We start from the raw sequence: 16,957 nt of genomic DNA on the forward strand, positions 1-16,957 counted from the left end.
TTTTTAGAGCTTTTAGGGGAGGAACTTGCTGTATGTGCAGGGCTGCATAGTATATACTAGTAGGACTAACTGGGAGTCCCACAAGTTTGTGAGATATTATGCAAGGTGGGGCAAGGATATCTCTGTCTTCGTTTGTTTATATGAGCATTGTAAGGAAAGCACTGGCCAGATGCTATTAACTGACTATTATTATTGTGATGTGAGAAGAGACATAAGTGAGACATCTGGTTGAACAAATTGAAGCTTAGATCTTGTGGTTATTTGCCTAGATGATCAGGACCCTTTAGACTAGGAGTGTCGAACTCAATCAGAGAAGGGGCCAAAATCTAAAATCCAGCCTAAATCGCGGGCCGAATGGTTTACTGAACAGTCATAAACTGTCATTGTGATGGAAACGCAGCAGAGTGCAGTGATGACAGCGCGGTGCGGGCCACATTGCAAGGCCTGGCGGGACAGATTTGGCCCGCGGGCCTTGTGTTTGACACATGTGCTTTAGACCATCCCATTAATTGAGGAACTGGTACCATGCTAATCTATAATAATAAAAGCATAATATGCTAATTAGACCAGACGGCCAAATGACCTTCCCTACATCATTCCAGATGACCTTCCAGATGAAGCCGCCATGGTCGGGGCCATGGCAAAGGCAGTTAGGGGTGATCAGGCAGGCAGTTAGGAGCCAGTGGTCCCAGATTGCGAAAGGGTTCAGGCCTGGCTGAGGGATTCCCCCACCCCTGTGCACAAATTTCATGCACCAGGCCTCTAGTTATGAAATAAATGGGATTAGAGGACCTCCTTCATGTATATTCTCCAAGCTCAAATACTCAACTTTGAGGCCAAAAAACAATTTGTTAGGTATCTTGATAAGGTTGACAGATGTAGTAGGGGATGTTGGCTTTATCCTACTGAACCTTACCAAAATATAGGAGATACCAGTTAATTACCTGCTTAGATATGGATAAAGGAAGGGTTACCCCCTCTATTGAGGCATCTGTTATGCCTGGCTCTGCAGGACCCAGGAGATGGAAGAGTAGGCAAGATGGCAGATTTTCAGACATTCCAGTAGAAAAATATGTTGAACAGCAAATTTTTTCAGGGAATGTGAATATTGCAAGAACCTAGAAGGGTCCCATGTTTACAACTGCTGGTGGGTCTAGAAATAGTGCAATTCTTTCTCTAGTAATGTCTTTGACAGGAAAAACTGATGGCATTGTCACCTAAATAGAATAGTGTACCCAGAAAGTACAAGACCTCCCTCCATGGTATAGGGAAGAAGGGTTCAGAGGCAAAGGAGAGTTTAAATTGAATGGAAATAGAGATGTCAGTAGGGCTCAGGAGACTGGCATGGAGTTGAGCCCCCTGTCTGAGTCAGGCATAATCCATTCCTAGGAAACCTGACTAGTGCCCTCCTCATTAGTAAGGTCACCCTCAAGGTGTGGGATAAACACATCCATGGGTAACTGCAGCCAGGAATTTCAGTTACAGGGTAAAACTAGTTAATTTTGGAAACCCATGCCTGAGAAGGGATGCCTAATCAGACGGGAAACCAAAATCCAATACCATAAGATTCACCTCTGAGATACAGCCTAAAGAACTGGGAAAATTTGATGCTCAAACCTTAAAAGGAAAAGCTTTACTTTTCTTTTGTAATATAGCTTGTCCTCAATATAAATTAGGAGATGGGGAAGTTTGGCCAGGAAATCAAAGCCTAAATTATAATGCAATCTTGCAGCTAGACTTATTCTGTCAAAGACAGGGCAAGTGGGCTGAAATACCACATGTGCAGGCCTTCATGGCCCTGAGAAATAATTAAAAAATGTACAAAAAACTATAAGGTAGACCCTATGCTCTTAGCAGCCATAGCAAAGAAAGAACCTAATCTTGAGAGTGAATGCCTGATTTCATCCATGGTGCCTCAAGAACCAATTTTCCCACAATGAGCATCACCTTATACTGAATCAACCAGTCAGAGCAAAGATTAAACAAATTTCAAAGAAAAACAAAGAATACCACCTCAACATTTCCCTTTGATGAAAACCTCAGGACAGGAGGGAATTTTAAGAATTCAGGTTCCATTTAGCATACAAGACTTCATAGGCATAAAGAATAGGTTGGAGAGTTTTACAGAATGCCTCAGAAAATTTATCCAAGAATGGAAAAAGCTCACTTTAATGAATGATTTATCTTGGAGTATGTTAATCAAATCCTCCAAGAAGCCCTGCTTATGCAAATGAGGTCCATACAGAAAATTATAACTCCACCAGGAACATAGGCCATCCCCTTTTCTAATCCTAATTGGGAATATGATTCAGAAGATGTGAAATAGGCCACAGATCACATGCTTTTTTTGCCGCCTGCAGGGAATGAAAGCCTCCCAAAAGAAATCTGTTCATTGTAATGAACTGACAGTCATTGACCAAGGTCTCCAAGAAAATTCTACCACCTCATAGAAAGGATAAGGAAAGCTTTAATTAAGGTCCCAAAGATCCAGCTTCAGCTATTGTCCTGAAAGACAAGTCAGCCCCAATCAGCCCCAGATATTAGGAGGAAAGACAAATATTAGAAATAGGACCAGCTACTCCCACAGAAGAGATGTTAAAAGTAGCATCTTCGGTATTTTACAACAGTGATCAAGAGGATGAAGAAAGGGCTTTAGAAAATGAAAAACACAAAGAGAAAATCAGGCCCAGCTTCTTTCTACCCTAGAAAAACAGAGGCTGATGAAGCCACAGAAGGGAAAACCCAAAAGTTCTCCTCCTGGCAATTGCATAAAATCAGGCAGCCCAAATGGAAAGGGGAGTACCCTAGGAAGCTGCCTACTCAAATTCAACCACTGGAAGTGGAACTATAACGGGACCTAGAGGGGCCCTGTGCTCCAGTTGGTTCCTGCTGGGAACATCATCATTGAAGGGACAGAGCCAACAGTAAACCTCAAAGTGGCAGGAAGGTAAATTAATTTCCTTTTGGACATGGAGCCACCTTCTCTGTGCCAACTTCCTGTAGGGCTCTCTCTCTCTTTTCCTTCAGCAGCATTATACAAGGGGTAGGTGGAAAAACCCAAGCAAAATACCTTACACCACCTTTAAATTGCCTATGGGGAGCAACTATCTTTTATTTTTTTAAATAAATCTTTATTGTTTAGATTATTACAGATGTTCCTCTTTTTTTCCTCCCATAGCTTCCCTCCTCCCAGTTCCCATCCCACCCATGCCCTTTACCCCCCGCCCCGCCACTGTCCTAGTCCACAGGTGTACGATTTTTGTCCAGATCTCTTCCTGCACCCCACACACTCCTTTCCCCCTGAGAATTGTCAGTCCACTCCCTTTCTATGCCGCTGATTCTTTATATTCACCAGTTTATTCTGTTCATCAGATTTTTTTATACACTTGATTTTTAGATTTACTTGTTGATAGATATGTATTTGTTATCACTTTGTTGATTATAATTTTTATCTTTACCTTTTTCTTCTTCCTTCTGTTCTTAAAGAATACCCTGCAGCATTTCATATAATACTGATTTGGTGGTGATGAACTCCTTTAGCTTTTTTTTGTCTGTGAAGATCTTTATCTGACCTTCAATTCTAAGTGATAGCTTTGCTGGGTAGAGTAATCTTGGTTGTAGGTTCTTGCTGTTCATCACTTTGAATATTTCTTGCCACTCCCTTCTGGCTTGCATAGTTTCTGTTGAGAAATCAGCTGACAATTGTATGGGTACTCCCTTGTAGGTAACTAACTCTTTTTCTCTTGCTGCTTTTAATATTCTTTGTCTTTTGCCTTTGGCGTGGTCCTCTTTGGATTCCTCTTGTTTGGGGTTCTCTGTGCTTCCTGGACTTGTAAGGTCTATTTCTTTCACCAGTAGGGGAAGTTTTCTGTCATTATTTCTTCAAATAGGTTTTCAATATCTTGCTCTCTCTCTTCTTCTGGCACCCCCATAATTTGGATGTTGGTGCGCTTGAAGTTTCCCAGAGGCTCCTTACACTATCTTCATATTTTTGTATTATTTTTGTTTTGTGCTTTTCCAGTTGGGTGTTTTTTGTTTGTTTTTTCTTTGTAATTCAAATCTTTGACTGGATTCTTGGGATCCTCTAGTCTACTGTTGAATTTATGTATATTTATTCTTTATTTCAGTCAGTTTATACTTAATTTCTGACTGGTCCTTTTCCATTGTTTTGGCATTCTCACTAAGATCCTTGAAGGTCTCATTAAGTTCCTCAGAGGTTTCTAGAAGATTCTTGAGTAACCTTATTACTGTGGTTTTTAACTCTATAACCTATAGTTTGCTTTCCTCCATTTCTTTCATTCATTACATGTTTTTTTATCTCTACATTTTGGCTGCTTCCCTGTGTTGGTAGAGTGGCCTTGTGTGCTAGGTGTCCTATAGGGCCAGGTGGATCAGCCTCCCCAATCACCTGAGGTAGACACTTTGGTACACCCCTTTGTGGGCTGGGTGTACAGTCTTGTTGTAGTTAAGCCTTGATTGCTGTTCATATCACTGGGAGGAATTGACTTCTAGGCCAATTGACTGTGAGGACCATCTGTGTCTACAATAGAAGAACCCTTATGGGGCAGGACTTGCTTCAGTGGGGCTTTGGTTCTCACTGAGTCTGCCCCTTGAATGTGTCACTTATGGATGTGAAGAATTGTAATCTGGTATGGTCTCACACTGGCCACTGGGTAAACTGGCTCTCGGCTCTCCAAGGAGATGCAAAGTCGGCCACTGCCTGAGGCCACCCAGCAAGAGCTACAGCAATATCTTCAGATTCCTCCTCTTTTTTTTTAATATTTTATTGATTTTTTACAGAGAGGAGTAGAGAGGGATATAGAGCTAGAAACGTCGATGAGAGAGAAACATCGACCAGCTGCCTCTTACACACCTCCCACCGGGGATGTGCCCGCAACCAATGTACATGCCCCAGACCGGAATCGAACCTGGGACCCTTCAGTCCGCAGACCGATGCTCTACCACTGAGCCAAACCGGTTTCGGAGCAGGTTCCTCCTCTTTGTTTGGGGTTTGGAAGTTCCCAGATGAAGCCCAGCTGTAAAGCAAATTAGGTTGCTGCTGCTGAGCATTGGGCCTTCTTTTGGAAGTTTTGGAGTTCTCTGACCCAAGTACATTTTGTTAGGTTAGGCTGCGAAAGGACAGACCATTCATAGGCAACAGCCACTGCACACAGCTTGGGTAGAGTTGTAAATTGGGTGGGGCAGGATCTCAGGGAATCACCAGGGCAGAGCAAACAGCAATGACTGACAGTCAGCCCTGTACCGGTGAGGTCCCCACATCTCCGCTTCTCCACATACTGCGCCCCCCCCCACACACAGGAACAATGATATCTGCAAGCAACTCTGAGAGAAAGCCGCCCTCGCATTCCAACCCAATGCCAGACAGTTTCTCCCCATATGAATCTGGGTCCCCAGAATCTCACTCAGAACTAAAGTTCAGAGCGATCTGGAGCTTATAACTCCCTCCTGATTGAAAAAACAACAGCACACCCAGTTGCCAGCCTGTTTCACACGTGCCTCTGTACCTCCACACCTCCACACCTCCTACCAGTCTCAATGCGCTTTTTTCTTTCCTTCTAGTTGTAGAACTCCCACTCAGCCAGCTTTCCCATGGTTCTGGATGATATTCATTTTGTCTTTTGTCTTTTAGTTGTAGTTTTGATGTGATTGTGAGAGGCAGCAAGTATAAATGTTTACCTATGCCACCATCTTGCTTCTCCTACCTTTTATTTTTAAGCCCCAGCTTAAAAATAAATATTAAAAGAAATATTTGCATTGATTTTTTTCTTTTTGAGAGAGAGAGAGAGAGAGAGAAAGAGAGAGAGAGAGAGAGAGAGAAAGAGAGAAAGGGAGAGAAATATCCATCAGCTGCCTCCATTACGCCTCCTACTGGGAATTGAGTTCACAACCCAGGCATGTGCCCTGACCAGAAATTGAATCATCAATCTTTCGGTGCACTAAACAATGCCTAACCAATTAAGCCACATCATCTAGGGCAGGGATCAACTACTTTTGTGCACTAATTCCTAATTTTGACAGAATGTTCCACTCCATTGATAGGGAAAGATATTTTAAATAAAGTGAAAATCTTAGTGGGTGTTTTTTTTTTTTCAACAGATACTTCAAATCCTATTTCACTTATGACCTTACTTGTAAAAAGAGGAGAGATGAAATAGATTCAGACATAAACCAGGAGCTTAACCTCCAGGTCTGGGCCACGAGAATTCCAGGCTGAGCCCAGAGGGCCAAGCTGGCCATGATCAAATTGATGGATCCTAGCATATTTCCAAATAAATGGCAATATCCTATAAATCCAGAAGAAGTGAAAGGCCCACAAAAGGTTATTACTTGGTCATGGACTGCTGATTTCCTTGCAATTCCCCCTTACAACACCCCTATCCTACCTATTGGGGGAAAAGAAGGGATACACAGGTTGGTCCAAGATTTATGAACTAGAAATGTCCATAGCTGTAACTGAGGCTGTAATTCCTATACACCCCATAATACCAAATCCATATACAATTTTGGGAAATTTTCCTCTCTCAAACTCAATTATTCTTAGCATTAGACTTGAAAGATACTTTCTTTGTGTCTCATTAGACCCTAATTGCCAATTCTTGTTTGCCTTTGAATGGACAGATTCAAAGGGACATAAACAACAGCTCACATGGACAGGTCACTTCCAATGTCTCAGAAATAGCCCACATTATTTGGACAAACATGGGCAGAGGAGTTCAGAGATCTATCATTTGAGTGGTATGGACAGGTGATCTCATATGTGGATGACCTACTAATCTGTTCTCCTACTGAAGAATTGGGGTGCAAACATATAATACAACTTCTAAACTTCCTGGCCAGGAGAGGCTTTAAGGTCTCTAAAAATAAGGCTCAAATCCTTCAACAAAGAGTAGAGTAGCTAGGCCTTATGCTAACTCCTGGAAAAGGAATGCTATCTTTAGAAAGAATTCAGGCTATCCTAGGTATTCCAGAGCAGACTACCCAAAGACAGCTATGGACTTTTCTAGGGCTAATGGAACACAGTAGATTCTGGATCCCAACATATGGAGAAAAAGCCTGACACCTATATGAGACCCTAAAAGAAAGCAATCAGTAGGAAACACCTAGTTTACAATGTGGAAAAGATCAACAAAGGCCATTAAAGGCCTAAAGAAGGTTTTGACTCAAACTCCTGCGTTGAATTTGCCAGACTTTGAAAAACCCCTTCTCATTAAAATGATGACAGGGGTTACATTAGGGGTTTTAACACAGGCCTTGGGACTTACCAAGAGACCAATTGGCTACTTCTTAAAAGAACTGGGTACAGTAGCCCAGACCTGGGCCAATGTCTCAGGGTAGTCACAGAAGCTGCCCTGCTCTTAGAGTTAGCTTTTAAATTTTCCTTAGGAGAAGAAATTACTCTGTACGCCTCTCATCAAATAGGACCTTTATTACATACCAAGGGGTCCCATTGGCTTACTAACAATTACATGTTACAATATCAGGTCACCTTGATTGAAAACCCTCAAGAGAAAATAGCAAATTGCACAGTCCTGAATCCAGCTACCCTTGAGTCTGCATCCAATAAAAAATTGAGTGTCTTGGAAGCAAATGATGAATTGAGAGGCACAATCTCTCTGGGTTTGTTTTAGTCATAAATACCTTACTAGCAGTAGGTAGTATCTTCAAACCCCTCCATCATTCCATCTGCATAACCTTCACATATTTCCAATAATGCATCCTTGAAAAGAAGTTGCTTTTCTGCTGAGATGCCATGAATACTTACCCTAGCTTTTGCAGCTTACATTGTGGATACTTTGCTTTTTCACATAAAATTTCAACTCCTGAGTCTCCCAGGGCATTTTCTCCCAAGTAGAGTTTGATCAGGGACTGGTTGGTGCTCAGGACAGATGCAAGATCCACACAGCATGCCGATGTGAGACTGCAGTTGACCAACCTTCCACAGAAATGGCAGAAAGTCAACACACCTCTCATCCACTCTGCTATAAATCAAGGAAGTACTTGTCCCGTCACTGCCTCTAGCCCAGTCCACACATGAAAGAGTGCATCCAAGCTCTATATTAATCTTTTATTTCCCTTTTTGTATGTGTAATAGCAAGTAAACACCTCCTAAATTTATGCCGATCCTACATTTTCCTAGGTCCTTATATTGATTATTGGTTGAATATACATAATATACAATTTACCATTGTAACCATTTTTTAGAGAGAGTGGAGGGGAGGGCTGAGGGAGAGGAACAGAGAGAAAGAGAGACATTGATGTAAGAGAGATACATAGAATGGTTGTCTCCCACACGCACCCCGACTAGGCCTGGGGATTGAGCCTGAAACCGCAGTATGTGCCCTTGACCGGGAATGGAACCTGAGACCCATTGGTCCACAGGCTGATGCCCTAATCAAACTGGCCAGGGCTATAACCATTTGTAAGTGTATCAATCAGTGGCATTAAGTATATTCACATTGTTGCACCAGCATCACCACCCTCCATCTCCAGAACTTTCTCATGATACCAAACTAAAATTCAGTCTCCATTAAACAATTCCCAATTCTCCTCCCTCAATCCCTGGCAACCAGCCTTCTACTTTCTGTCTCTATGACTTTGACCATTCTAGGAACCTCACTTGCATAAGAGGATCATATAGAATTCGGCCTTTGTGTCTGGCTTATTTTACTTAGTATAATGTCCAAGGTTAACCATGTTGCAGCCTGTGTCAGAATTCCTTTTATGGCTATATTTGTGAATATGCCACATTTTTTAAATCGGTGGAAACTTGGTTGTTTCCCCCTTGTGGCTATTGTGAATGACACTGCTGTGGACATGTTTGAGTGCCTCATTTCAACTCTTTGGTAATTCTGTTTAATGTTTTTAGGAACTGACACACTGTTCTCCACATTTAACATTCCCACCAGCAAAGTATGAGATTTCCACTTTCTCCACATTCTCACCAACACTTGATGTTTTCTGTTTTGTGTTGTTTTATAATAACCATTCAGATAGGTGTACACCAATTTTACCATTTTCAAGTGCTTTCTTCTCTTCTTCAAAATTCAAGTATCTCAGAAGCATTTGGTAAAGGGCTGCACAGACTGTTAAGTATGTGCAATGCTTTAGCACCATTTTTCCTATTCAGTGTTGAGACCAAGGGCCTGCCATGAATTCTCAAGACTTTTCTAGATCACTGCATTGCACTGGTTGTATTTCTTCAGCTAGACAGTGAACAATTTAAAGGCAACATAATACTTTGACTGAGTCCCCTCTCCAGTGCTTAGCATGTGGCTTCTTCCACAGCAAACACTAACTGATGGAATTACTGACCAACACCTGGAGGTAACACAGGGAACATCTGAGCAGCCAAGGCCATCCTCACACTAACACTCCAGCCTGTGGGAGCTCCTTGAGCCACTGCTCATGCTTCATGGAGAAAACGAGTTCACACTCACCACAGCTTCTTCAGATTGCAGAATGCATGCCTCAGTCCCACACACACACGTTTGACTCCACAGTCTTCCAGAGCATTGTGGCTCAGATCCAGTTCCACCAGCATACAGGTGGTGCTCAGGACCGAGGAGATGTGGAAACAGCACTGATGAGAAAGGCAACACTGCCTCAACCTTGATGCCAAGCACAGAAGCAGAAAGTGTCAGAACACAGCTTCTGGTCTGCACACGTTTTTAGCCTAAACAGGGACACTTGTGTTTTCAAGTTACAAAGTAAAAATCATGATGAAGTTTTTATTTTATTGTTTAAAGTATTACAAATAGTAGTACATATGTCTCCTTTTTCCCCCATTGACTTTCCCCAGCACATGCCCTCACCCACATAATGAGGCTTCTAAAGATATCAGAACTCCTGAATACAGCCCAAGATGTATAGGGAAGTTAGCTCTCCCAGCCTGAGACCACAACTGCTGAGCAGCAGGCAGTGAACTCCCTTTGTAAATAATGGTAAACTCTCCGATATATAAATGGCATGTTCCTGTTCGGTAAATAAAAAGGGTAGTGAAGTTGTGGGTTCCACTTCTTTACCACATGCTCCTAACAGTTGAAACTCCCTCTGACAGATGCCAGGTTCTGTAGGGTTGTATCCATCTACTTCACTTTGCCAGCCCCATTCCTGCTAGTCTGCTCAATGCTTTAATCCCAGGTCCTCATCCATACTGGAGGAGCAAGCAGCTCTGATTCTTGATTTTTTTGACACACACACACACTCATTCACCATTAATAAAAACAATGATTTGTCTCTTTCATGGGAAAAAGAGCAATAACCTACTTCCTTTCCAGACCAATGGTTCAGATATCCTAGAGGTTTTTGGACCACCCTTCCTTTCTGTCTCCATCTTTACACCAATTAGAAGCAAATGGACAACTAAATCTGTATTTATCTGCAAAGCAACTCATAATCACCCACATCTCCCTATTTATGTTTCACTCCCTAGAATCATGCAGGGGCACCCAGAGGGACAAATGGGATAGTAGTATGGGATGAGGGCAAAGAGGCAGGTGAAGTGCCAAACCCAGCCAGAACCTTCAAGGCAAGAAGGAGTCCTCAAGGCAAAAATTATAAAGGATTTGTAATTTATCAATAGAGCAAAGAGATGTACCCATATGCTCATTGTAGCCAAGATTTGGAAACAGGCCAAATGCCCATGAGTAGATGATTGGTTAAAAAAACAAACAAACAAACAAACAAAAAAGTTGTGGTACGTTTGCTCAATGGAATACTATGTGGCTGTCAAAGAAAGAAGGGAACCTTACCTTTTGCAACAGCACGGATGGACCTGGAGATTTTTATGCTAGCTAAGTGAAATAGCCAGTCAGAGAAAGACAAGTACCATATGATTTCATTCACATGTGGAATCTAATGAAAAAAATAAACTAACAAACAAAATAGAAACACTCTCATAGACAGAGAGCAGATTGACAGCTATCAGAGGGGTGGGGGGTTGCAGGCCTACGTGAAAGAGATGAGGGATTAAGCAAAAACACCCGCAAAATATGGACACAGACAACATTATAGTTATTACCAGAGGGAAAGAGGGTTGGAGGAAGTAAAATTAGGGGGATAAATGGTTATGAAAGGAGACTTAACTTGGGATAGTGAACACACAATACAATATACAGATTATATATTATAGAATTGTATACCAGAAGCCTAGATAATTTTATTAACCAAGTTTACCCCAATAAAATCAATTTAAAAAGACTGTATTCTGTTTTTAAAAAGTGAAGAGATAGCACTTAAGCAAGTGAAATGTCATGATTAAGGTAGAATTTTTAAAATAACCCTCTGACTTTTGTATGGACAAGGGGTTCGAGTGAGGCAAAAGTGGATGCAGGGAGAATAAACAGCCATGCTATTCCTTCAGGTATTTGTTTTGTTGTGTGGTTGTTAATCCTCACTGAGGATAATTTTTGCATTGCTTTTCAGAGAGTGGAAAGGAGTGAGGAAGGTAGGGGGAGAGAGACAAGAGAGAGAAAAACATTAATGTGAGAGAGACACATGGATCGATTGCCTCCTCCGCATGTGTCCCAATCAAGGCCAGAGGATGAAACATGCAACCCATGTATGTGCCCTTGATCTGAAATTAAACCTGCAACCCTTAAGTGTAAGGGTGTGTGTGTGTGTGTGTGTGTGTGTGAGAGAGAGAGAGAGAGAGAGAGAGAGAGAGAGAGAGAGAGAGAGAGAGAGACTCTAATCACTAAGCACACCGGTCAGGGCCAGTGTGTATTTTTGGGTACTAATGTGTGCTAAGACACTTCTTAGGGCATTGCAGTAATGGTGGCAAGACACACACAAATCCTGCCCTTGGAAGTTGATGATCTTGGAAGCCATTGCAATATCCAAAAAAAAGTGATTGCAGTTGTTGGATCTGGGCTGGTGGAGTAAAGCTGAGGAAAATGGACAATGGCTTGTAGTAAAGTAGGTAAAATTGATAAGATCAGATATGGGGAGGGTATGATGAGCAAGAGACAAAGGTAAGACATCTTAGAGTGGTGGGCTGTCAACAATGCAGCTGTGCTATGGAGCGGGACTGCAGGGATGACCCAGACCCCCTGTGCCCAACTCAGGGCACAGGAGTCTGATTCAAAGCAAGCACTTTAGAATAAAGCTACCAGAAATTCCCTGTGACAATTCAATCTATACAAAATGTCCTGGTGGGTTCCAGCCCAGTAGCCATCATTGTATGCGATAAAACTCTCAGATTCACATCTATGAGCATGGCCCATGAGGAAATGGAAATTTTTAAAAGTCACATCTTTTTTGACCCACCACTAGCAAATGACTTGTTTTCAGTTCCCCTTCATCCTTCTCTATCCAATACTTCCCAAATAGCTGGACTCTGATCTATTCTGCCTTCTCACTTGTCAGATGTTGAATTGTGCTCCCCACAAAAAAAAAAAATTCATACATTGAAGGTTTAACCGCTAGGACTTCAGAGTGTGACTCTATTTGGAGATGGGCTTTTTAAATAGGTCACTAAGTTAAAATGAGGTCATTAGAGCAGGCCCTAATCATCCTTGTAAGAAGAGGAGATCAGACATGCAGAGAAAGACCATGTGAGCATCTGGGGAAAAGATGCCATCTACACCCAAGGAAACAATCCACAGTAGAAACAAGCCCTGCCCATACCTTCATATTAAACTTCCAGCCTCCAGGACTGTGAAAAATATATACTTCTGTTTTTCAAGCCCCTCAATCTGTGGTACATTGCTATGGCAGCCCTGAGAAACTAATAAACCACTGATCTGGCCCCTCCAGCTCTCTTTCTCTCTCTCTCTCTCTCTCTCTCTCTCTCTCTCTCTCTCTCTCTCTCTCTCACACACACACACACACACACACACACACACACACACACACCACAGAGAGATTCTTACCAAAGTCTCTGAATGTTACATCCAGGATTGTGGAGCATTTCACATAACACCTTCATCCCTGCATCCCCCAGAGGATTGCCACTGAGGTTCAATTCAGTGAGGCTCTGGTTAGCACCCAGGACAGAGAAGAGGCTCCGACAAATGCTGGAAGTGAGATAGCAGTTCACCCATCTATACGAGAAGGAAAAACAAAAGAAAATCAGTCTTTAAGAATAGCAAATAAGTTAAGGGTCCAGGAGTGCCTGGTATCCATTGAAACAATCGCTTCCCAGAGATGAAGAAATAAATCAACAAATCAAAGGTTGCCCACCAAGGAGGGAAGAAGGCAGGGAGCCTTGGTAATTCTCTTTCATCATTGATGTTTCTATCCCTCTCTCCCTCCCCAATGGGTCAGCTGTCACTCTGCTACATGATGCAGAGACCAGCTCTCACCCTGGCTGCATAGTGGCATCAGCAGTCCTCTCAAAAGTCCATAGGCCAAGCCACACCTGGGAATAACATCAGACTCTCAGTGATAGGACCAGGTACATCAATATTTCTAAGATTTTTCAGGTGATTCCAATGTGCAACTCTTGTTCAAATGCAGATTCTGACTCCACAGATCTAGGGTTGGGCCTGCATTTCTTTTTTAAAAATATTTTACATGTTTTTATTGATTTCAGAGAAAGGAAGGGGAAGGAGAGAGGGATAGAAACATCAATGATGAGAGAATAATTGAACGGCTGTCTCCTGCCGGGGATCGAGCCCCCAACCCGGGCATGTGTCCTGACTGCAAATTGAACCATGATATCCTGGTCCATGGGTTAATGCTCAACCACTGAGCCACACCAACCAGGCATGGGCCTGCACCTCTAACTTGCACTGAGTGAATGCCCTTGCCATTGGTCCCAAGAAGGTTCTAGAACACATGAAGCAAACTCCTGCCCTCCGAAGAAGGGAGCTGGGATCTGGAGAGACTGCATCAGGCTTTTCATTGGGTCTTTCAGAGTGTCTGCGAGCCTTTCTCACAGCTGTGGGTTCTTGGTCACGTCTTACTGTTAGGTCTTTAATGAGCAGGTCTGCTTCCTTCTCTCTCCACCTTCCCCATCTTCTTTCTAGCTATTTGAAACTATTAGCCACCATAGAAGCATATCCCACTTTCCCACCTCCCACCCCCTGAGCCTCTGCTCTTCTGTCTGCGCTGCCTCTGCCCCACTCGACTCTCTCATGCCCCATCCTTTAGGATCTGGTAGGTGTCTCAGGTGCATTCTGCAAGTGTTCTTTCCATTGCCCATCTTCCTCAGTCTGCCTGTCCCCACAACTGAACCTTAAATTGCTGGGATTAGGACCAGAGGATGGTCCTTGATGACTGCACAATAAAGGTGCTAGAGAGAGAGGACAAGAATTGAAAATTCATTGTTGGTGATGGAAGAGTCCAGCCTACTTCTCCTTAATTTTGTCCCATGTCTATTATCTTTTACAGAGGTCACACGCATGCACTCATAGAGTGGCCACCTTCCAATAGCTACTGTGGTTGCAGCAATTCCAGAAGTTGAGTAACAACTGCTTCACTGTACCAACCAGCCACAGCTTCCAACCCACCTCGCACATGGGTGAACAGACTGTGATAGGCTGTTTGCAAGCACAGTGGGGCCTTGGAACACTGTCTCTTTCTAGCCCTATTTTCCTCAATTTCCCCGTATCGTGTTTGTTCCAATGAAGCTGTGTCCCTCCCCATTGTCTCCTAAACACACATTCACATCTTGTTCTTACTGGACTCACTTCCCAAATCCCTTTATTTTTTACTCCTCTCACCCGCATCTCTACCACTCCATCAAGGCAGGCTCAGGCTTAACTCTGAGAAAACTTCATTTGGTGTTCAGTGCTAAGGGCCCTCTGTCCTCTGTGATCCTGAAACAAAGTCACTGGGCTTATTTTGCCTCTTTGGTATTGACTGGCTAATATGAACTAGAATCCCCAAATGGATTATAAGCAATTTGAAATTACAAACAGTTTCACTCAGTTCTCTATTGTTTCATTGGCTTTTTCTCATCCCATTTGTCAAGCTACCCTTCTTCTATTGGTCAGTCTCTGCCAGTGAAGGTATCTACTAGAAATGGTGGTTGCATTGCATAGTTGTGGCAACTGCATTTGAAAGACAGTTGATAAGAAGGGAGAGGGGGCAAGAGCAAAGAAAAAGGTGGCTGAAAAGCAGAGAACATGTTCTACCACCTGCCTGCAGTTGGTTTCCTTACCGAGGAGAAGAGGCCATCTGAAGATCTGGGACAACACACTGGTTCACATCAGAGTGCTGAGCTTCCTCTTCCTCTTCCTCCTCCTCCTCCTCCTCCTCCTCCTCCTCCTCCTCTTTGGGCGAGTTATGGAGCAACCTCAGGGAAAGGGATTGCACGTTGTGACAGTTCTCGATACAGAAAGAGGAAACCACATGGTCCATTCTGGTGGAGAGATTGATCTCAATTTTAGGGAAGTAGCACATGGCCTTTTGCACAAAGTCCTCCTCCTGCATCTCATACAAGCAGTAGAACAACTCTAGCTGGCTGGGCTGCATCTGCAAGGTCTTGGCCTTGGCTTTTGCTTCAATCCACTTCAGTAGCTCCAGCCTGATTTGCTGAGAGATCTTACAACTCAGTTTTCTCTCCAAGTAGGAAGTTCTCTCCTGGTTTATAAGACCAAAGAGAAAACGGACGACAAAAATCAGATATCCTTTTTCAAATTTGCCATAGTTTTCAAGAAGAACTGTCATGTCTCTCTTGGGGAGCTCCGAAGGACTCTGTGGCATGTTCTTTGCATCTTGCTGTTCCTCCTCTTCCAGCAAGTAGTACATGGCAGCAAAGAACTCCTGGAAAGTCATATGGATGAAGCTGTAGAATTTCTCACATTCCACTTCCTTTTGGAATAGATTCACCCTCAGGAAAGCAGACACATCTGCCTTCTGCAGGCCATGGTTCCTTAGGTCACCCTCCTCAAACAAGATTTTCTGGTTCCAGATTCCATCTGCAGCCAATGAGCAGAGGCCCCGAAGGTTGGCAGAAACGTGGTGCTTCTGGCTTCCTGCTTGTGATTGCAACAAACTGGAAAGAAAGAAGATGTACACGGCAGTGGTGGTCTTGGATGTCTGAGCAAGATTCTTGCCCCTGTCCATCTGCTGTTTCAGCCCAGTGCACACGATCCAGCAGACCAAGGGAATAAAGCACATGGTGAAGAGGACCTCATTCTCCTGAATCAACCTAAAGGCTTCCCGGGCTTGCTGCTCATCTGAGAAATACTTAAAGAAATATTCCTTCTTCTTGGCCTCTGAGAAACCCAGGATCTCCACATGCCGCGGACGGTCCAGGAGGTGGTTTAGTTTCTCCAGGGCTACGGGCCTTGTGGTGATGATCAGCGAGGCCTCAGGAAGCAGCCTCTTTTTGATGAGGCTGCTCAGGAGAATGTCTCCCCGCTCCACCTTCTGCCAGTCTGTGCAGAGCGCCTCTGTATGCTCATCAAATGCTCCTTGCAGCTCATCAAAGCCATCCATGAGGAAGAGGATCCTGGAAGGCTTCCTCACAATCTTGCATATGGGTGGGTTTGGGTCAGGGCAGCAGCTGACCATCAGGTCCCCCAGGCTCCTCCGTGTCCCCAGGCTCACCTCCCGACAGTGGATGTAGAACAAATAGTCAAACTTGCCTTGGTAAAGTTTCTCTGATGCCCAATCCAACATGATCTTCCTGGCCAGTATTGTTTTCCCAATGCCTGCCGATCCCTGGAACACCACCGTGTGCACAGGCTCAGTGTGTTGGTCCTCAGGATCGAACAGCAATTCCAAGTTCATGGAACTCATGGGGCCATCTTTCATCTTTGCCAAGGTCCTACCAATTGCCAGGAGTTCATGCTCCCTCTCCTGCTGGCTCTGGTGTTCCTTGACGAGACGCAGCCTGGTGTAGCGTTTGTTGAGGTTCACGCTTTCACCCAGACGGGCATTCCTGTCTTTGATACACTGGAATCTGCTTCTTACATGATTTCTGTACTTCTTACAGTAATCTAAGGCAGAGACAGAAAGTTAGACTCTGGGAGAAGCCTGAGCA

At 43.5% G+C, this 16,957-nt stretch overlaps 1 protein-coding gene across 1 annotated transcript in view; it reads right to left on the bottom strand.

Annotated features, from left to right (window-relative positions):
- NLRP3 (NLR family pyrin domain containing 3) overlaps window positions 1-16,957 on the bottom strand; it is a 32,088-nt gene that overhangs the window by 10,726 nt on the left and 4,405 nt on the right. The window contains exons 3-6 of the mRNA XM_036450433.2: window positions 15,128-16,913; window positions 12,894-13,064; window positions 9,459-9,629; window positions 7,784-7,954 (exon numbers count right to left, since the gene is read on the bottom strand). Coding sequence (XP_036306326.1) covers window positions 7,784-7,954; window positions 9,459-9,629; window positions 12,894-13,064; window positions 15,128-16,913 — 2,299 coding nt within the window. The remainder of the gene's footprint in view (window positions 1-7,783; window positions 7,955-9,458; window positions 9,630-12,893; window positions 13,065-15,127; window positions 16,914-16,957) is intronic.

This window comes from Pipistrellus kuhlii, unplaced genomic scaffold (assembly GCF_014108245.1).
Source record: "Pipistrellus kuhlii isolate mPipKuh1 unplaced genomic scaffold, mPipKuh1.p scaffold_m20_p_21, whole genome shotgun sequence".
In the NCBI taxonomy this organism is placed as follows: Eukaryota; Metazoa; Chordata; class Mammalia; order Chiroptera; family Vespertilionidae; genus Pipistrellus; species Pipistrellus kuhlii.